A 23,248-nucleotide genomic window follows, 5' to 3' on the forward strand; every position below is an offset into this window, starting at 1 on the left:
ATTGTCACTTCTGATTGTACCCTCTCCCTCTCAAATTGCAGATTGGAGCTTATTGTATTATGGTCACTACTTCCCAATGGCTCCTTCTCGAGGTCCCTGATCAATTCTGGTTCGTTGCACAATACCAGATCCAGAATTGCCTTCTCCCTGATCGGCTCCAGCACCAGCTGTTCTAAGAATCCATCTCTGAGGCACTCCACAAAGTCTCTTTCTTGAGGTCGAATACCATCCTGATTCTCCCAGTCTACCTGCATGTTGAAATCCCCCATAACAACTGTAAAGTTGTTATGGGGGATTTCAACTTTGATCTCCAGCATCTGCAGACCTCACTTTCTCCTCGAAATCCCCCATAACAACTGTAGTAACATCTTTGCGGCAGGCCAATTTCAGCTCCTGATTTAACTTGCATCCGACATCCAGACTACTGTTTGGGGGCCTGCAGATGACTCCCAAGTGGGTCTTTTTACCCTTAATATTTCTCAGTTCTATCCACACTGACTCTACATTCCCTGATTCTAGGTTCCCCCCCCACCCCACGCAAGGGACTGAATATCATCCCTTACCAACATGACCACCCCACCCTCTCTGCCTGTCAGTCTGTCCTTATGATAGCATGTGTAGCCTTGAATATTCATATCCCAGGCCCAGTCCACTTGAAGCCACATGTCAGTTATCCCCACAATATCGTATCTGCCAATTTCCAAAAGAACCTCAAGCTCATCCATCTTATTTCTAATGCTTCGTGCATACATGTATAGTATTTTTAATTTGTTACTGCTCTCATCCTTCCCATCAACTCCTATTTCACTCAACCTTCCAGCATGATCCCTTTGAGTTTTCTGCCTCATTGATACAGTTGTCTTTCTTGACTTCTCTTGTTCTAACTTTCCCTCCAATTTCCTTCTTGAACATCCAGTTTGTCCCCCCCCCGCTACTGAGTTTAAATGTAGCGGTGTTGCAGTAGTAAACCTGCCTGCCAGAATGCTGGTCCCTAACCTATTAAGGTGCAAACCGTCTCTCTCTCGTAGAATTTATGCTTACCACAAAACATACCCCAGTGATCCAAGAATTTAAATCCTTGCTTCCTACACCAGTTCGCCAGCCACACGTTCAAGTCCATTATCTCCCTGTTTCTGGCCTGACCAGCCCGAGGAACTGGAAGCAAACCGGAGATAACCACCTTGGATGTCCTGCTTTTCAGCCGCCTTCCTAGTTCTCCGAAGTTCCGCTGTAGTATGTTCCTCCTCCTCTTCCCGACATCATTTTGTGCCGACATGTACCACCACCTCTGGCTCTTCACCTTCGTCCTTGAGGATTTCCTGCACTCTGTCTGTGATGTGTTTAACCCTGGCACCAGGAAGGCAACACACCATCCTTAAGTCCCGCCTGCTGCCACAAAAACCCCGGTCAGTTCCTCTCACTATGGAGTCCCCTATTACCACGGCTCTGCGCAATGTCCGACTCTTCCGCTCTGTCTCCATGCCAACTTTTGATTGACAGACCTGGCTGCCTCACGGACTGGCAGTGTCCTCTGTCTCTACTGTTTCCAAAAGATTCAACTTGTTCCTGACCGGTACTTCCCCTGGGGTCTCTTGCACCTGTCTCCTCTCTGCCTTCCTCATTGTCTGCTCTCTTCTGCTATGATTTGGTGTAATAACCTCGCTGAAGGTCTTGTCCAGAAAGATCTCATTCTCTCGGATGAGCCTAAGGTCCTCGAGTTCTTTCATCAGTGCTGCAATATGCTCTCAGTAGCTGAACGTGCACACACTTTCCACACTTATATGAGCCAGACACACCAGAGTTGTTGACCTCCCACATCAAGCACGTAGCACACTGAACCAGCTTGGCAGTCATGTCTTCACCCTCTTCAACTATGGCGTAATCACTTTACTCAACCTCCTTGTCAAAGCCTCACTCTTCAATCCACAGGAACTTTCTTGGACCTTCTTTTTGGGGCAAGTCTGTGGACTCGTTAATTTAGGTTAGAGGAGGAGGGAGGGAGGCCCTACTTTGTAGGACCTGGGGTCTAGAACACACCCACTCTAATAACAATCACTTACCTTCCCGACTGGCTTTGTGCTCTGCCTTCACTTCCGCCCAGCTCCCACCGCTCTCTGATGCTCTCGAGAGATGTTGTGACACATCCAGGGCAGAAAGGACTTGAATCTGGATTTTTTGGCCCAGAAGTCAGACTTTTGGCTTCTGCCAAATTAAAGCAAACTAAACAGACTGATTTTTGGTTTGCTTGTTGGGATCAATTTATTGAGATTACACTTAATTAGGCAAATTGCAGTCAATCTCAAAGTTATTTCCTGATAGCACTAACACACAAGGACGGTAGATGTCACAGATTTAATAGATGGTTCACTTTACACGTACAGTCCATTTTCCAAGTCCTAAAGTCCTTCAGTGCTGTGAATTTACTCTTAAAATTCCAGCTTGCTTTTTTCTGGGGCTTAGCCTGATCTCCAACCAACAACAACTCATGGCATTCACCAACAACACACGTTTGTAGAAGCCTCTCCACTCTGAATGCAGTAGTTAATTCAGGCAATCAAGACTAATGTCTATGTAACCAAAACAACTGCAGCGGTTGTTGTGTATTGGTCTACTACTACCTTCTTGCACCTGTTACTATCTGCAGCCTGCACGCACCAAACCACTGGGACCTAAGTTTGAACAGCATTTTTAAAGTAAAGCATCTGCTTTCCACCATTGCCAATTTCTCTGCGCGTCTGAAATTCCATTTTCCATTTTAGTTTCTTCAACTGAAGGATTCAGTTTCTCTTTGTTAACTGGAACTGAAGCAGAAACTTCAGATATGTTCTGTCTGAAGAAGGAAAACACCAAGCTTTGAGACCATGGATTCCATTGTACATTCTCTCTCAAACTTGGCTGGAATAGGAATTCACTTTAAATTCAGCCTACAACATGCCCATCTTTGTCCCAGCCCTGCATAAAATTAATCCATATAGTCTGTATTCCATTGCTAATAGTTGTAAGGTCATTGAAAACTGTGCCATATTCGGTTGAAACTTCCCGATGCGTTGTTTGCAGTGCATTGGTTGAAGTGTTGCATGTAAGTTTCCCTGTTTGCTTACAACAAACCAATGCCATTTTGTTTTAAACTGGTTTTGTTAAATTAATACAAATAGGAATTTTATGCAAATGTGATTCTTATCCAATTTGCTTGCTCTCAGAAGCTGATCATTTGTCAATGATTTGGATGTGAGCATAAGAGGTATAGTTATTAAGTTTGCTGATGATATCAAAATTGGAAGTGTAGTGGACAGCAAAGAAGGTTACCTCAGATTACAACGGGATCTTGATCAGATGGGCGAATGGGCTGAGAAGTGGCAGATGGAGTTTAATTCAAATAAATGCGAGGTGCTGCATTTTGGGAAAGCAAATCTTAGCAGGACTTATACACTTAATGGTAAGGTCCTAGGGAGTGTGGCTGAACAAAGAAACCTTGGAGTGCAGGTTCATAGCTCCCTGAAAGTGGAGTCGTAAGTAGATAGGATAGTGAAGGAGGAGTTTGGTATGCTTTCCTTTATTGGTCAGAGTATTGAGTACAGGAGTTGGGAGGTCTGTACAGGACATTGGTTAGGCCACATGTGCGGCTGTACAGGACATTGGTTAGGCCACTGTTGGAATATTGCGTGCAATTCTGGTCTCCTTCCTATCGGAAAGATGTTGTGAAACTTGAAAGGATTCAGAAAAGATTTACAAGGATGTTGCCAGGGTTGAAGGATTTGAGCTATAGGGAGAGGTTGAATAGGCTAGAGCTGTTTTCCCTGGAGCGTTGGAGGCTGAGGGGTGACCTCATGGAGGTTTATAAAATCAGGAGGGAAATGGATAGGATAAATACACAAGTCTTTTCCCTGAGGTGGAGGAGTCCAGAACTAGAGGGTTTAGGGTAAGAGGGGAAAGATTATACAAGAGACCTAAGGAGCAATTTTTTCACGCAGAGGGTGGTACGTGTATGGAATGAGCTGCCAGAGGATGTGGTGGAGGCTGGTACAATTGCAACATTTAAGAGACATTTGGATGGGTATATGAATAGGAAGAATTTGGTGGATATGGGCAGGGTGCTGGCAGGTGGGACTGATTTTAGGTTGGGATATCTGGTCGGCGCGGATAGGTTGGACCGAAGGATCTGTTTCCATGCTGTACATCTCTATGCCTCTAAATGGCAAAAAAAGCACTGGAATAGTAGAGAATTCACTACATAAGTTTTTAGATTAGAAGAAAACTTTCAAGTTTGGAATTGATTACTGAATAATACTTGAACATTTCTGTTATGAGTTTCAGGCTGTTGGATATATTTCACCTACTTGATATGAAGGACTGTTTCCATCAGCAAGCCCTCTCTCCAAATCAAAGTGTGACTTTAGAGTGTCTGGTCATTTGCCATTGCACAGGATTAAACAGAATAACCTTTTCTAGTATGCCATGCTCTTTAAAAATGACACCAGCTCTCTCTGTCTCATATCCTCCTCATCTTCAGGCAACTGAATAATCCCTTTTCAATCTTGTGGTTTAGACTATAATCTGAGTCCAGTTTATAAAGGTAAACCTTGGAACAATAACAAATTTAAATCCAGAATTAATTGCTTAGAACATCATAATGTTAATTCCCAATTTCAAAGCTAAGGAGTTGTGTAGCTTTCCTAACTCTACCAGTAATTCAAAGACTGAATTATTATCTGTTTTATCAAGTTTTATGTGAGACGGAGACCTTTTTTTTTATGGAACCTTGTTTGCTCTCCTCCACTCTTTTATAAAAGAGCAGGAGGAATTGCTGAACAGGTCAAAAAGTGCCAAATATACTATTAGCCTAGGCATAGAGCAGTCATTCGGTTCGTGATTGCTGTCAATAGTTGATGTTTTTCACTAATGACCTGATCCTTCTTCCTATATTCTCCTCTGCTTTGTCAGCCTCTAAACAGCATCTCAAACAATAATTGACAGTTTCCTATACAAAATGATATAAAATATATAATTTCAAACATCTGGTACTTTGACACAAATCATTCTGAACTGTTTTTCTGTGAAAGAGATGAGCTCGGTTTCAAAACAGTTGGTTGAAGAGCTTGAAACTTTGTCTACATTCTGGTTGAAAAACCAAAAGAACTGCCCATGCTGTAAATCTGAAACAAAATCAGAAGTTGCTGGGAAAGCTTAACAGGTCTGATTTGCGTCTGTGAAGAGAGATCAGTTAACATTTCAGGTCTGGTGACCCTTCTTCAGAAGTGAAAATAGCTAGGAAAATGTCAGTTTATATGATTAGATTAGATTACTTACAGTGTGGAAACAGGCCCTTCGGCCCAACAAGTCCACACCGACCCGCCGAAGCGCAACCCACCCATACTCCTACATCTACCCCTTACCTAACACTACAGGCAATTTAGCATGGCCAATTCATCTGACCTGCACATCTTTGGACTGTGGGAGGAAACCGGAGCACCCGGAGGAAACCCACGCAGACACGGGGAGAATGTGCAAACTCCACAGAGTCAGTCGCCTGAGGCGGGAATTGAACCCGGGTCTCTGGCGCTGCGAGGCAGCAGTGCTAACCACTGTGCCACCGGATATGCAGAAGAGAGGGTGGAGGGAGGGGGTTCAGACTGAATGATTGGGCTCTGTCACCATTTGAGAGGGAAGAACAGTTGGACAGACAAAGGAGTGATAACCATCTGGCTGGGAGGGTTAATAGTTGTTAAATCGAGACTGTTTAGTGGCTAACGATAGGTAGTGTTGATGCGGAGGTGCCAGTGTTGAACTGGGGTGGACAAAGTTTAAAAATCAATTAGGCGAAAGTGAGGACTGCAGATGTTGGGAGATCAGAGTCAAGAGTAGTGGTGCTGGAAAAGCACAGCAGGCCGGGCAGCATCCGAGGAGCAGGAAAATTGACATTTTGGGCAGGAGCCCTTCAACAGAAATGAGGCTTGGAGCCTCTGGGGCGGAGAGATAAATGGGAGGGGAGGGTGGGGCTGGGGAGAAAGTAGCTAAGCGTGCAATAGGTGGATGGCGATGTATAAAGGTGATAGGTCGGAGAGGAGGGTGGAGCAGATAGGTGGGAGGAAAGATTGGCAGGTGGGAAGAACGATTGGCAGGTAGGACAGGCCATGAGGATGGTGCTGCAAGTCTGTTTCAGGACATGATTGAAGAGCTTCAGGGCAGAAGAGATGACCTGGGGGTAGCAGTGAGTGAGAGACTCGCAGATCTATCTGTGTGGGGTAGTGGGCTCGGACATCTCTAATTTCGAAACCTGGCGATGTATTCCTCAGGCATCAGTTAGCTTGTGTCCCGATGGTTGGCTCGCAACACAGTGGCGCTAACCGCATAAGTCCAATTTTCGCACTGGCAAAGCTTACTACAGAAGACTGTGCTTCTCAATCTGCCCCGTCCCTTGAGTTGTGACCCGCTGGTTACGGAATGGGACAGTTGGGCACGGCCATTTGGGCGCCAGCTGATGTGGCGCAGCCCATTTGGCGACAGACGTTTTGGCACTAGGAAAAAAATGTTGATTGAAACGTAGCTTTATTTAGTTCATTTAGTAATTACGAGCAAGGCTCCTCAAGTAAACAGCTAAATGAGGAGAGAGCTAGTTTTCCTGTTTCCAAATATGTACTAGCTCAATTTCTACAAAGGAGGTGCAAACAGCAATGTACCTATTGGTCTTTGAGGCTGCATGCTCAACTACTATATACAAAAACAATTAGTACAAAAAAATGCATGCAATATATGTTCATATGTACAAGTAGTATATTTATGTTGAAATTAAACTTATCTACACCATTCGATAAACATACGTGGTTATTCAACATAACAACAGATGGTTGTATAACAGATATATTGTAACTTTGTTACACTAAAGCTGTCCATACAGACACATTGACAAATTAAGGAATGTTCTTAGCACCAAAACATCTGTCACCAAATGGGGTGGCACCAAATAGGTTTGGTGCCCAAACGGCCATGCCAAAACGCCAGTGCCCAAACTGCTGCGCCAAAACGTCCCAAACCCTCTGGTTAAACCACCACTAGTCATATCCCTCTAATGAGAGAACATCTCTCTTTCCTTGGAGCACCAAAGTTTGCAGCCATCAACTAGTTCTGTGCAGTTAAACAGCTCAAGGAGCTAAGGAGATTGCGGTAATGGTATGATTTATGGGCTGGAGTGTTCAGTAAACATAATCCTTGTGCTATGGGGAACAAATGGTTTTGTGCTGATGGTGGTTTACTAGTCATTGGCTTTGTACATGAATCACAGGTATGCAGGTATTTAAGGCAAATTGAACATTGTCCTTCATTGCTAGAGGGATGGAGTTTAATAATAGAGAGGTTAAGGTGGTGTACCTGTGTACAGTTTTGGTCTTCTTGCTGAGAAAGGATGGACTGTAGAGGATAATCACTAGGTTGATTCTGGAGTTGAGGGGATTGGTTTATGAGGAGAACTTGAGTAAATTGGGATTATACTTATTGAATTCAGAAGAATGAGGAGGATCTTACAGAAACATAAAATTATGAATGGAATAGATAAGAAGCAGGGGGGTTGTTTACACTTGCGGGTGAAACTAGAACTAGGGGGCATAGGCTGAAAATAAGGGGGAGCAGATTTAGAACGGAGTTGAGGAGGAACAACTTCTCCCAAAGGGTTGTGAATCTATGGAATTCCCTATCCAGTGAAGCAGTTGAAGCGACCTCATTGAATGTTTTAACGTAAAGATAGATTTTTGAACAGTGAAAGAATGAAGGGTTATGCTGAGCCTGAGGGTAAGTGAAGCCGAGTCCACAAAAAGATCAGCCATGATCTTATTGAATGGCGGAGCAGGCTCAATGGGGCAGATGGCCTACTCCTCCTGTTCTTTAAGATCTCTTTCAAGGTTAGAAAGATGTCTGGGTTTTCTCTTGTTCGATATAATGTTAGTTAGTGGTTCAGTGTGAATGTTAGCTACCACTTGTCAAATGAAGTTTCATTGCAGGCCTCATAAGCAACTTAATCATCGGTGAAAATTTGAATGCAAATCGATACTTTGAATAGCCACTGCATGTCCACGCACACGGTATTGTGTTGGAGTAAAAATTGTTGAAGCAGCTGACTATGGTTGAGACAAGGATGTTGTCATGAACTCCTGCAATCATGTCCCGATGGGTTGCATCGTAAAATACCCAACCATTATATTTGAAAATTAAAATTGCATTTTGCAATTGATAGCAGAGCTGTATTGATTTTTGTGTTTAAAATGTTGCTGATGGTCAACTGAAATATTTTTCATCTACAAAAATGCTTAACTACTGAAAGGAACGAAGAATCTAATTTTGACTACCTTTTATTTCTTTAATTGATTTATCACCAGCTCAAATAAAGGCCCCATGTAACTGTCAAATCAAGAGGTATTGTTTATTATCTTTATTTTATTTGTAATCCCTTAGTGCTTCATCTGATAATACTCTTGGTCCGAAACGGTATTCATTTGTGGCCTTTATTCCTAAAACTGTTGTCTTTTTTGTGCTGAACATTCCCCCTGCCTCCATGGCATTTATTTTAATTTTGATCTTGTCCCTTTCAAAATCATAAACATTTCACTTTGCTTCATAAACCTACCCTTAGTCTTTCTTGTCCTTGTAACTTACCGCATCATTTACGTTCTTTTTCTGTTAAGGCTCTTTTACTTCTAGTCTCCAATCTCTTTATTTGCAGGTCCACTCAATTCTATGTGCAAGACACCAGATGGTTGGCACACTAATTGTGAAGTCTTTCAGTACTGGTTAGAGGTAACAGCTGGTGGGGGAGAGTAATAGGAGGGGAGAGAGTGTGTGTCTTTGCAGTCTGGAGGCATCAGTCCTTGTACTGTGGCATCTTTAGGTCGTTTCTCCCAGTGTTTGAACAAAGTAGCAGTGAAACTGGAGCTAACAGTTACTTGTTTAAAAAATGCAGCAATTGCTTCCACAGTCCTTGCCCTGTTTTGGTCCAGAATTCCAAAATGAAGAAAAATAGTCAAAAGTGGTGTTAATCTAAGAACGTAAGAGTGAAATCCACCATCCAAAATGCTGTGCTCACCTATGGTATGTTTGCACCAAAAGCAAATTGAAAGTACTATTGTGCTAGTGACATACAAACTTAAAGTTGTGATATGGTCTTTCAGCTTTTGGCCTTTCATAGCCAAATTCATTAAAGGATAATGGGATTGGAGATAATAACTGGAAAAAAGTGAGACCTTTGTATTATGATTATTCACAATATATTTACTTTGAGTTTTTAGCAGTAACATAATTAAGGCTTGAGCTTCATACTTGGGGTTTCTGAAGTATTTTTTGCCTGATTCAAGTCAGTTGCTTCACAGTATGTTGTTCTCTGCTGATGTCCAGCAAAAGGGTAGTACATGATAGGGAACCAACTGCAGAGCAGTCAGTCACTTGTTGAATTGCCAAGGGATAAAGTCCATATTGACTCTCTTGTGAGGCTCGGTGGGGAGTGCCCCCGCTGGTGGTTTCTTCTACAACTGAAAGTTGACGTACAAAATTAGCTTGACTGAGTTGACAACACCTTTTTTTTTTGTTTCCCTGCATCAGAAAATTGTGGATTGAAGTCGAGCTTCAGGGCCTGTGTGTGTATAGACGATGCAGCTAAATCTTGCATTGTCCGAAATGCCATTCATTCAATGGGAGGTTTTTGCTGAGACACTTTTTTTGCATTTTCTGGTTCGCGATTGACTCATGTTTTGCTGAAAACCGATTTGTTGGCTCCTTTTGTTGATGTTTGTCCATGTTTGTTTGCTGGACACAAAATGACGAATCTGTTGAAAAAGCAAGTGTTCTCATTTTTTAAGTCATTGTGTTTGAGGTATTTAATGAAAGATGTGATATGTTATATATTCTGTATTCTTTGAATTTTGGATCTTTTCTGTTTTCTTTTCTACATTGTTGGTTTTCAATTGCGTTTTGTTGGTTTTGTTTATAGCAGTCACTCAATGTTGAAAAGAATCCTGAAACTTTGGTCCGACCAGAGAATCGTTATGATGTGAATCGCAGGCGACACAACTCGTCAGACAGCTTGGAGTCTTCTGGGACTCGTTCTAGCGGAGGTGTGTTAATTAATCAACTAATGAGTGTGGTGAGAAAGTTGTGCGTTTACAGGTAATATGTGGTGGGGTATGTTGAAAATAGAGCATTGCAATGATAGTTGATTTCAGTTTAATTAATATCTTAAATCTCAATCATGAATTTGGGATATTAACTCCATTTTTTAATTCTTTAGCTATAATGTTATGAATAACCAAGCAATATTAGCGTTTTTATAAAAGTGGCTTGTTCAATGTGGTGTGTCTTGAGCGAACATATTTAAATTAACTTATCAACCCTATTTGGTAAAAGTCAGATTTTTTTTCCTATTTCATGTTTTTGACATTTAATATCAAATTAATTTGCTCTTTATACTTGATATATTTGAACACTGTCTTGTAATGCATGTTGAATATGTTCAAGTTACAGACAAATCTTTTTCAGTAAGTATCCGGTTCATATTATTGGGTTTACATGGACAAATGGTCACATGTTACAAGACTTTTAAATTAATGCTCAACCCATTCTTATGACGTAAATCATACCTCTTGTGTATCTTCAATGTATTTTAATAACCTATATTAAAATTGGGTGAAGCTAATTAAGTAAAATTGATTTAATGGTGCCGCATATCCTTTTGTGGTTTGTTTCCAAAGAAGCTAAGGGCTGTAAGTACAAAACTGACTGAAAAACATCAAAAAATAAAAGCTTTGTGTTCCCTTATTATACAGTATCTAAAAAAATCTATTGATCTCAGCTTAAAAGATACTCAGTGGTTTGAGTATTCATGGCCTCAGAGGTAGAGAATTAGATTTACAATCCTTTTGATTTTGAAGAAATTTCTCCTTATTCTCTATGAACCAATACTCTGAGCTAATGACCTCTAGTTTGAAACTCGAAGGCCAGGGGAAGCAGACAATCAGCATCTGCTTTTGTGTATTATTGTTTTGACATTAACTTAAATTCAAAATCATTTTGCTCTGTAATCTATTGTCTTTTAATTTTCTTGGGTATCTCATGTGATCACCTCAATTGTATAAATTATGTATTTAAAAAGTTAATTTGACTTTATTTTGGTGCAAATAGCAACCTTCTTGACCCAGGAATCCAATCTCTTGAATCTTTGTCCTCCTATGCGGCAGGTACATCCTTTTGGTTAAGGAGACAAAATCTGTATTTTGTGACATAATATCTTGTGTCTGATCTCTCTCTGCTATATAATTGCATTTGAGCTCCAACCCCCTTGAAATAAAGGCTAACATACCATTTACTATTGCCACATGATTTTCTGTTTCATGTAAAAGAATTCCCAAAGTCTAATTATTCACCTTTTGTAAAACTTTTCTCTCAAAGTGCACAATTTCACTTTTTGCCATATCCATTGCCCACTTGGTTAACAAAGATATTTTCCTTTGCAGACTCTTCTGTGCCTTCCTTGCAGTTTTTTTTGACACTGCTGTGTGGTTTTCAAACTTGGCTATCTTTTTTTGTATTTGGTTTTCTCAGCTGTGATATAGACTGTAAACAGCCAAGGCCCAAGCACCAATCATGGTGACTTCCCACTAGTTACAACCTGCCAATCCAAAAATGACTTGTTTATTCTTCCTGAGTTTTCTGTCTATCAACCAGTCCTCAACACATTACCCAAATCTCATGAACTTAATTCTTGTATACCATCTCTTGTATGATCAGGTATTGAACGATGATCTAAATATACTACATTGAATGGACCTCTTTTATTTATGTTACTAGTTATAAAACCGCAGTCAAAATTGGGAAGTTACGATTTGGCAACAATTTCATTTTGATAAAGCTATGTTGATCACAGCAATGACTCAACTGAAAAATTCATTGAAGCAATGTCAGGTTGCTTTTTCTACAATTTAACTTGTGATTCCTGGGCAAGGATAGTTTTTATGGTGTGGGCTTGGAACATTCTCATGATTTTAGAAGTTTTTGCACCAAGTCACATTTGCTAAATACCCCTGTGTTTGTTGACGTACATGGGCTCCCAGACAAACAATTCCTTGATTTTTAAAATCATTTCCCAAATCTACAGAGATCTAAGCTTCTAGAATTCTAGCCTTTTGATCACCTGAGGTTTTAATTGCACTGCAAGTGATTGAAAACTAATGGCACAACAATGTCCCACACTCTGGAGTTCTACTACAAAAATTCTCTGCATTTCTGACACTCATTCTCCTTCGCAACTACCCCTATTGACCAAACTTTTGGCTGTATCCCCTCAAATTTCCTTATTTATCTCTTTTTTGTGTGATAACTCTTCTTTGAAGCATCTTGAGATATTTTGGTATTGAAGTTGCATACAGAAAGATATGTTCTTGTGCTCATTAGCATGCAGGAACAGTGAGAAACTGTATCATATACCTGATTTTCTTGGTTATTCAAATCCTTTGGCAGACTAGGTTTGATGATGTCTGCTACTTTAAGCTTTTTCCGGTCACTTTGTTGAAACACCATTCGATCAGGTTACCTGTTGTTTAGTCTAGAATGTTAGGTTGGAATCATGCCACATGATCCTGTTTTTTGGTTTTAAATAAGGTGTCTTGAATTGATGTAAAAAAATTGGTTTCTTCTTTGAAAATATATTGACATCAAACTTTTCTACTGTGAGTTGCATTTTGGCTAGGATTATTATCAAACTCATGTCACTTTCTTGCCTTATTATTTGCAAATAAAATCCATTTGGTTTGCAGGAAACTTTGGAAGAAAAGAGAAAAATGGTTGGCGGTCACAAGGACGGGGCACAGAAACTGTAAATCCAAGAAGTGGCTACCATGGAGGGAATCCCCGTCCTCGAAGTGGTACTTTCCATGGAGGAAAAGCCCCAGCATTGCATGAGAATAACTTAACAGAAGATGAAAATGGGAAGAAGGAAGAAAAGAAGAAATCTAAGCAGTTTGAGGCTGAAGATTTTGTAGGTTGATTTTTTTTTTAACAAAAATCTCTGACAAATCATTGACTTTAACAGCCTTTTTGATTGTAAATTCATGAAATAATCTGACCTATTTGATGTTTGTGGTTGAGCATTAGGCCATCGCCATCTGATTTACCATATTAGATGTGTGTTTGGAAGCCATTTCATAAGATGAATGCATGATGCAAGAAATTTTATAATTTGAGTTTGTTGACTTTATTCATCCATTTCTAAAAATGTTTTTTGGATTATGCAGTGGGTTTTTCTTCCATTTGATGAGCAATCTGCCATCATGAAAAGTTGACTCTTTTTTTTTTTAAAATTGTGTTCCTGGCACTACTGCTAGTCTAAATAATTGCACACGCTGATCTGTAGTTTCTCTCTGTGCCTGGCAGAGAGATGTACTCAAAAATACTCTCCAGCATCTGCAGTCCTCACTTTCTCCCAGGTACACAAAAATACTCAACTTCTCTCAGCAATTAAAATCAAATATATTTTGGGGGTGCATCTGAAAAACAAAATGTAATCTGATCAGCATTACAAAGGTTCATGAATGTTCAGAGTTGGAATTGAAGAATGCTTTTTAAAATCCTTCTAATAGCCAAACATTATTCTAAGTTGTTACATTAGTTCTTTTTACTGATATCGCCCCCACTGCTTCAGTGAGCAACTTGTTTACTTTTTATGAAATTGAATCTATGTTAAGTTTTATTTCTTGATAAGGTTCTATTGTTCTGGAGCTCTTTTCCCCAGTCTCTTGTCCCACTCCAAGTAAAGGCTTTGACTCCAGTTATCCTTTTATCGGATCAGTGTAAGAGTACATTCATCTATGATGAGATAGGGATTGTGAATATCTATATAGGATCAGCATGCTCAATTAAATATTATACAATCTAACAACATGAAGTAAATTTTGGCTAATGTAATGTGCATTGGGGATGTCGAGCAATTGGAATTAATAAACAAACCTAATGCTTACTGATTTGAAGCATCTTAAAATCATAAGAGATAGGAGCAGAATTAGGCCATTTGGCCCATTGAGTCTACTTCATTACTTTATCATGGCTGATATGTTTCTCAACCTCATTCTCCTGCTTTCTTCCTGAAACCCTCGATCCTTTTTACTAATCAAGAACGTATCTATGTCTGTCATAAAAATAACTTGCCCTCTGTGGCATGGTTCCACAGGTTAATCACACTCTGGCTGAAGAAATTTCTCCTCATGTCAGTTCTAAAGGATTGTCCTTTCACTAAGGCTGTGCCCTTGGGTCCTAGTCTCTCCTACTAGTGGAACCATCTTCTTCATGCCCTCCGTGCCTCTCAGTATTCTGTAAGTTTAATCAGATCTCTCCCTCATCCTTCTGGACTCCAGTGAGTACAGACCCAGTGTCCTTTTATGACAAGCTCTTCAACCCTGGGGTCATTCTTGTAAAATATTGTCAGTTTATACTAATACTTAATGATATGATGATGAGAACTTTTTAAGAAGCATGTTGCACCCTCTGATAAGAGATTAAATGATATTTTATAGCTGTAAAAGTACATCCATCTTTCAACATTCTTGTGTTATGTTTAAGAACAGGAAGGTTGTCTTGAAGTTAACTCTGGAAGTAGGCAAAGTATGGAGGACACTCGTGAAGTCCACATTGATGCCCTGGGGTTGAAGTGATCCGAGGCGGAAGATGAGTTCTTGCTCCAGGCGTTGGGTGGTGAGGGAGCGGCAGTGGAGGAGGCCCGGGATCTGCATGTCCTCGGCAGAGTGGGAGGGGGAGTTGAAATGTTCGGCTACTGAGTGGTGGGGTTGATCGGTGCGGGTGTCCTGGAGATGTTCCCTCAAGGGCTGTGACGAAGGGTTTCTGCCCGAAATGTTGATCTTTCCTGCTCCTCGACTGCTGCCTGATCTGCTGTGCTTTTCCAGCACCACTCTAATCTAGGTGAGCTGCTGCAGTGCGTACATCACTTAGGAATTGCACTATCCATGATATGTTGATCGTGGAAGATTTAATGCTGAGGCCGATAGATAAAGTAGCAATCACGTGGGGTACTTTTCATGGATTGTGTAGAGCATGAATGTTGTTGCAGCTAGTGTGTATTCAGGCAAGTGAATAGTATTTTATCATATTCTTGACTTGTGCATATGTTTATTGGCAAGCTTTTGGGGAATCATGGATGAATTGCTTAGTGAACACACAATTCTGACTTGATGCAGCAGGTAAGATATTTTGTCGATGATCCAGAAGTATTTCTGATAACTGACCACAAGTCTCTGATCTGAGCGATCATGGTGTCATTGAATGCCAAGTGGATGTGATTAGCCTGTCATTGAGAAAAGGTTATCACTTGGTAAGTGTTAAGTTTGTTTTGTTACTTAGTGTCTATATAGATCTTAGGAAAGCATTTCACCAAAGTACTGGATAAAAGGCTGGTTAATGGGCCCTCATGAGTAAGCAGGGTCTGTGTCAAATTGGATTAAAAGGAATTTCCTACAGAACTGAAAACAGCAGGTTTTTCTAAATATTTGATTTTAAGACTGGAGGATTGTAGATAGTGATGTTTCCTAAGCATCAGTAGCAGGACCATTGCTTTTCTTGCCACATATAAATAACTTTGATCGTAGAGGGGAAAATATAAAATTTCCATGTCTAACTTCGAGGATGGTACTTATTAACTACAATGGGATGCAGGCTTGCAGATTAGGCAGAAAAGTCACAGATGGAGTTTAATAAAGAGAAGTGTGATGCGAGGACCCAGTCAGATTTAATTGCATGGCACTGAAGAGCATCTGCACCAGCACAAAGACCTAGGATTGCATGTACATTGATCTCCAAAGGGGAGCTACACTTTACGGAAGATGTGAAGATCCATGAGAGTGTGCAGAGGAAAATTACCAGAATAATTTTACTTATGTACTGTTAGATTGGAGAAGCTGGGGGTTGTTTTACTTGGAGAAAAGACTGAACGGAGATTTATTGAACTGTATACAGTTTTGATAAGTTGGAACAGTGCAGATGAGGAAAATCTGTTTCTTTTCTCACAAAAAACCTGGGACTGACTAACCATGAGAGTGGTGGAAGTAGAGATACTTAATGACTTCAAGCAGAAAGGAGTGAACTTGCAATGCTATGGGATCCAATGGGAAATGGGATTGATTAGGTTCGTCTGGAGAACTAATTCAAACTCAGTTGGCCAAGTGGCTGCATTCAGTCTGGCTCTGGCCTGGTTTTGTCCAGGTCTTGTTGCATGCAGGCATGGATTGCTTCTTTCTGAAATTTTGAATTAAACTGCACGTTGCAATAATCAGTGAACTTCTAATATTATGGATAAAGGCAAGTTCATCAATGAAGTGGCTGAAGAAAGTTTGGGATTGCATTGCTTCTTTGAGAAACAGCTGTAGTGACATCCTGGAGCTGAAAAGATCATAGATCTCTAGCAATCACAGCCATCATCTCGTACCAATTATGACTCCAACCAATGGACAATTTTCCCTTTGTCTCCACTGACTTCTCTTTTTTGCTTTGGCTCCTTGATGCTACATTTGGTGGAATACAGCCTTGGTGTTAATTATTGCAAATAACTGTTGGCACTCAACAATTACATTGTTGCCAACAGTTGGTTTAGACTTATCTCTTTTTTTTTTGGTTGATCAAAAAAACCTTAACAGTTTTCAACCTAGTTAATGCTCATGCTGCTCGGGATGAAGGTCATTCTGGAGCACAGGTCTTCAGCAGTATAGACTCATTAGCAGAATGACCTAATCCAGTCCACTTTCACATGGTCTTCACTGTGTCCAGTGCAACTAAATGCCATGTGCATTGACTGAAGTCGAGTATCTATGATGGTGGTATGAGAAAATTCAGCAAGAATTTGCCGTTTATCTTCTAGAAGAAGGCTATTGTAAATGCTTCATCATTACCTTTTCCAATCATTGTTGGAATCTGCCATTATTCAAAGTGGAGGCTTTCAATTTAGTGGGAAAACAGTGAAGATGGGCCTTGGTCTTTGCAGGCTGAATGGAAGTTACTCCAAGTTACGCTGTCATTGCCACACACATCCATAATGGGTAGTTTGAAGGTCAATGAATGTTGGTTATATTCTGTTGTTTTGACATGGAATACAAGAGGCAAGTTTGTAATCATTACTCACACACTGTTTATATCCGTTCAATATCAGTTGTGATTCTGTTTGCTCTTTGCTCTCTCTTTGTCGCCTGAAACCATACGTTTAAATTCTCCTTCATAGCTGCCTCCTTATTCCGGCTTTGTTTTGATGTAGCTTATTCTTTACCACTTCACTGTCTTGAAAATGTTTCCAATTGACCTTAGACCCTGGATAACTGACCACTTTACTCTCCTCTGTGCTACCATACATGGATATACACCTCCTAAGATGCTGAAATCAATGTTTTATTGTTAGTTTCAATTATGCTTGCTTCAGTGTCTAACTTTGTTCCCTAATTCCATAACCACCACCTCCAATCTACAACTCACAAGAATTTTGCATTCTTAGAACTCTAGTCTCTTGTACATCTTAGTACTTTCAGGCCACTATATCTTCAGCTGTGGCTGTTTTAAAAACTCTGGAAAGTTCTTTGTAAATTTCCTGAATATCTTTATAAAGTTGATACCTCAATACTCATCTTCCTGTCTGATTTTATGCTCTTGTTTAAAATTTGAGGGGCAGCTGATGTAAGAAAGAAACAAATACAAATGAAATCTTTTTCTTATGTGCAACCTTCTCCTTAATCATAGGCTTAAAGCTACGTGCAGTGTTGCACTTCATTTCACCGGCATGGATGTATTCATCTTGATGCTCTTTGGTGGAACATTAAGTGGAGGCATTATTCAAGCCTTAGAGTGTGATATTTCCAAATAGTTGGAAACTTGAGAGCTGTGATAATCGATGCTTTATTGCATCTAAAGCAGTTGTTCAAAACTAACACCATAACTTTGGAAGGATGTAGAATAGTTCTGTCTAACGCAATATTTCATAAACCACTCTGCAAGTCTAAGCAGCTACTTTTAAATTGTGTCTATTTAGTAATTTCTTCCTCCTTTGTCTGGTGCTCTGAGAGGTTCTCCTACTTTCTGATCTAACTGTATCTAATATTTTAAACTATGAAACCAGTTACTGTTATTGAGGAACTTGATGAACCTGGTTGATCCTCTTCCCGCCAGCATTAGATAAATGCACTTATGGTGAAAGTACAAGATGTTACGTTGTGTGGTTAAATGGTGAAGAGGGATCAATTATTCATTTGAGGAAAGTTTGTTTTGTCCAGTTGTTTCGTATTTGGGGCCGAATTCTCCTTTTCTTGAGTGAATTGATTTCTTTGGCTATCAAATAGAAACATGAGCTGTGTCAATTATGACTCCATGTATGTTAACTAAAAAGAACAGGACATCTTGGTGTAAACAACCGTGAGATTGATGCAATTGGTGATTGATGTGTAAACCAGTAAAACTGAAGGTGTGAATAGTGATTAGCTGAATAGTGATTGATTGTGTAGTCAGAAGTAGTCTTTCAGACGGTTTGTTTGTTTTTGTCAACTTGTATCGGAGAAGATGAAAGAAATGCAAATGTGGATAGATGTGAGATTTACCATATGCAGTTAACGTGAAATTGAGGCATTTTAATGTACTGACCCCTGAATCATTACATCATTCAAGTTGATTGGGTGAAAGACAGACTTGCACTCATGGGCGAAAGTGAGTAATGCAGATGCTGGAGATCAGAGTCAAGGTTCGAGTTGTCAGCAGGTCAGGCAGTATCTGAGGAGCAGAAAAAAAACATTTCGGGCAGGAGCCCTTCATCAGAAATTCCTGATGGCTCCTGCCCGAAACATCGTTTTTTTTTCCTGCTCCTCGGATGCTGCCTGACTTGTGCTTTTCCAGCACCACTCTGATCTTGCACTTCTATAGTTCCTTTCCTGCTTTTGGGATGTCTCAAAGTTGAAGAAATTTTTAAAAAATGTAATTTAGTCAAGGTAAACTGATTGCAAGGGACAAAGGAAAGAATATCTGAGGCTTTCCCCCCCAATTTTTTAAACTACAATGTAGTCTGTCTTTGAAGACCTATTTACCATGTTTTTTTTCCAGCCAAAGTGCTGAAATGCCTAACTGCAGCACAATATTCTCAGGGCCTTGAGAATCAAGTGCCTGTTTGCTTTCTTTATCTTGATGACTTTTTAATTATGAGCATACCAACATTTTCTACAGAAAAGCAAAGGCCACATTTCGGAGGGTATATTTTGTTATGACACTGGGTAAACCCTCCTGCTTAATTTAAAACCAGCAACACCGAAAAGATTTATCTTGTGCAGTAATCTGTTTTAAAAACAAATCAAAGTGGCCCAGAACTATATAAAGTAAAAATTAACAACTTTATTGCTTAAAATATAATAGAATAATTAACTAATCACTATTTACAGTTTCTTCCTCTGACTTATCTTTTACCTTCCCTTCCTTAATACTAGTCTGATAAAACTCCCAATTAAGATTTACAAAGCAACACTTCTTACCTCAAAGCCAGGCAACTTTCGTGCTTCTATTCAGATCTTCCTGAGTAGTCTTTTCTTCTTAGGAATTTGTGTCACAGGTAACATTTTAAGAGAGCTATTTTCAGGCAGTCTGATTACACGTTGGGCTTCTCAGTTCTCCTTTTGACTGTTCAATTTTCCCTGGTCTTGCCATCTGATGCTTTGGGAGTATGTCATTGGCTTTTAAGATTGTCATTATACTCTAGTCAAACTGGATATTTTTCGGGGTAGAATTTAAACTGATTTTTGAATTTGTTTTTGTCTCCAGGCAACAAACTAATGGAGTTATTTGACCAAGTGTTACATTGTTGCCTTATTGAGAACACTTGGTGCTGTGTCTGGTAGTTCAGTTCTTTTTAACTCTCAATGTATACCCTCCTCTTCATAACAATATTGTCCTTTAACTTTTTTAAGGAATTTTAGGGTCTGTATTTAGAGTCATAGAGATGTACAGCACGGAAACAGACCCTTTGTGAGAAACAGTGATGGCAAATATATCAGACGACTACCCCATTTCCCAACCACCCCTTGCTTTGCATGCTGGAGAAATGCCATAGATACCAAGAAATTCAGGGTCTAGATTTCTACTTCATGTCTTGCATACCATCTTGCTTATTTATTGTCCATTGAAAAAAATTATTTTCAGATACGAGTGAAAAGCAGTCTTGTCCTAGATTATGATCTATGTGACATGAATGTTTTACAGTAAAGGAACAATCTAACGTTGAGTAACCACAGTTGATCGGATATGGTTATGCATCTTGCTAACTACACTCGCTCCATGAACATCACACTTGCTGCCAAATTAAGCTGATGTGTGCTCTGACTTTGAACAATGCCTAAGGAGATCTGCTGGTATTTTAAAATTTCTGCATAAAATGTCAGCTTTTTCACTGAAACTAGTGATGAAGTGCAACTGGGTGATTTCTGTATTTAAATATTTTATTAAAGGTCCATCTATTGATATTTGATCTATTCGGCTTCATAAAGTTTTTAAATGATTGCTACACAAGGACTTAGTTGGGTTTTTTAGTTCGACTTGCTTAGATTATGATATCAGATTTTTAAAAATAAATAGTTTGTCCAATCACACTCATCATTGAAAGAGGTGGTCACATCATTGACACACTCACCTTGGATATTCCATGTAAATTGTATGCAACTCGTTCTGTTAATAAAACATGCAAGTTTCTAGAAATCTGTTGTAATGCTGTTGTAAGTTCATGATTTGAAAGCTTTGTGATGAGAATAAATTTGGATTTGTAACTCTCTTCCTGAGGACAAATGACCAGTCATGTTGCAAAGTTAACTCTAACATTCGTTTAGCAGTGTCATTATGTCAGGTACTTTATTCTAGGCAGAAGCTAAAAGTGACTTCAAGTGGCTTGAAATGCACAATGTTGATAGAAACTCGTGAGCCTGTCAGGCAGTGATGGATTAGATTCCCTACAGTGTGGAAATGGGCCCTTCGACCCAACAAGCCTACACCGACCGTCCGAAGAATGATCTATCCAGACCCAATCCTCTACCTTCCCCTATATTTACCCCTGACTAATGCATCTAACACTATGGGCAATTTAGCATGGTCAATTCACCTGACCTGCATATCTTTGGATTATGGGAGGAAACCAAAGCACCAAGAGGAAATCCACGCAGACACTGGGAGAATATGCAAACTCCACACGGGCAGTCGCCCAAGGTGGGAATCAAATCAGTGTATCTGGCGATATGAGGCAGCAGTGCTAACTGCTGTGCCACCCGGAGATGTGAAATGTATCAGATGTGAAATTACTGTGGACGAAGAAAATAAAACGAGAGGTTATGTTTGTCTGTCTGTCTGAGTTTTACCCAATGCAAAATCAGAAGTTGCTGAAAAAGCCCAGCGAGTCTTTGAAAAGAAGTGAGTTAACGTTCTGTGTTCTGTAACCGTTCCTCAGAATTGTCCTGAGGAAGGGTCACCAGGCCCTGAACACTTTACTGATTTCTCTTCACAGACCTGCTGAGTTTTTCCAGCAACCTCTGTTTTTTGTTCCTGATTTACAGCATCTGCAGTTTTTTCATTTTTTTTTTGTTTTACCCAATATTTGCATTGGATGCTTAAGAGATTTTTGCCTTTTTTGAATTTAGATTCTGTGTGAAGACAAGGAATTTTCTTTATTGAGATTATCTGCTTTTATCCTTGTCTCCCATTGTCTACACAGAAACACTTCCACTTGATTCGCAGATACCTACAAGCACTCCAAGCACCCACACATACTATGCCCAATTTTCTTAAACTAACAGAATAGGAGCATTATTAATGATATAAGGGAAAAAGTTCTATCATTCAGTCTTGTCAGTCCCAGAACATTGAATTGATTTGTGAGACCCAGTTTGTTATATGTTTCTCTGAGGTTGAATTTTTAATGTTGTTAGCAAGCATGTTTCTAAACCGTATAATTCCTGCTTTTGTTTTTCCTTCCAGCCATCGCTTAATCCTGAGTCTAAAAAAGAATTTGGCAAGAACAAATCCATTGCAGGTGTATGGGGTGAGTTACTGACCAATTCTTATCATTTGCAATTTTTAACCAGTACAAAAAAAGAATTTAACTATAAATCTACATGTAATAATAGTTTAGTTGAAGAATTTCCAAGTCTCTTTAGGCTACATAATTCCAAACTAAAGTAGCTAGGGCACCAGGGAGAAGTTTGAATACATTAGCTTTAGCTTTAATGTATTTCAAGTTAATGACATTGATCATTCCCTTCCCATTCTCCCCCCACCCTCACCAATAATAGCACTAATAACAGATCAACAAAATTGCAGAACAAACAGTGGACAGTGAAATACAATGTGGCAACTGGCTCAATTGGTACTGTCTGAGTCAGAAAGTTGTGTTTTTTGAAAGATCAATCTGGGTTTGATTTCCATAATGTAGACTATTATGTTGCTGCAGTATCGAGGGAATGCTGTGTGTCAAACATAGTGATAACTTGAGTTCCTGCGTGCTCTGTTTGGGTGTAGAAGATTTCATACTATTATTCATCTCTCGATCTATTAATACAAAAGCCGATCATATGGTCATTACCGCACAGCTGAGAGTTTACTGCTATATTTAGGCATTATAACACTGACTACGATTTGAAAATTTATTTAATTAGATGTTAAGCTTGGGCACCTGGTAGTTGCGCGAGATAAATTTTAAAAATATAAGCCTGAGTTGTCAGAGCTTGATGAGCTTTAATATTTTTTAGAGTTGCTGGTGCCTTGTCGAAAGATGTTGAGCCCTACTTAACCTTGCGTTGCTTCACAAGAAGTGAATAGATGTATTACATTCAACAAAGTGACAACTACAGAATCTGTTAACTGGATAAGTAAAATAAATTGCTAAATACACGATACAGACCTAATAATGAGATTTCTTTCTTCTCAATTTGTGTTCAACCATATTGAAGTACGATGTTACTTCAGTTAGTTGTTTCTTTCTTAATTCCAATCTCTGATCAATTCATGTCTCTGATAAACAGGATATGAATTTTTTTGTAAAAAAATGCTTCTCTCTAACCAGAGAGAAGGCATTGGTGGAGGATGATCTCGGGGAAGGCAATGTAGAGTTTAAGCCAAGTTGCCATTGAAAAGTAAGAGGTGTTGTGTATCTTAAAATATTAAGGTCGATAAGTCCCAGATCCTGGTGAGATCTATCCCAGAATATTGAGAAGGGCAA

At 39.6% G+C, this 23,248-nt stretch overlaps 1 protein-coding gene across 1 annotated transcript in view; it reads left to right on the forward strand.

Moving 5' to 3' along the window:
• The window catches only part of LOC122549387 (vasculin-like), a 76,303-nt gene that overhangs the window by 14,666 nt on the left and 38,389 nt on the right, over positions 1 to 23,248 (forward strand). The window contains exons 4-6 of the mRNA XM_043689126.1: positions 9,971 to 10,094; positions 12,789 to 13,009; positions 22,009 to 22,072. Coding sequence (XP_043545061.1) covers positions 9,971 to 10,094; positions 12,789 to 13,009; positions 22,009 to 22,072 — 409 coding nt within the window. The remainder of the gene's footprint in view (positions 1 to 9,970; positions 10,095 to 12,788; positions 13,010 to 22,008; positions 22,073 to 23,248) is intronic.

Source organism: Chiloscyllium plagiosum, chromosome 1, assembly GCF_004010195.1.
Source record: "Chiloscyllium plagiosum isolate BGI_BamShark_2017 chromosome 1, ASM401019v2, whole genome shotgun sequence".
NCBI classification, from domain to species: domain Eukaryota; kingdom Metazoa; phylum Chordata; class Chondrichthyes; order Orectolobiformes; family Hemiscylliidae; genus Chiloscyllium; species Chiloscyllium plagiosum.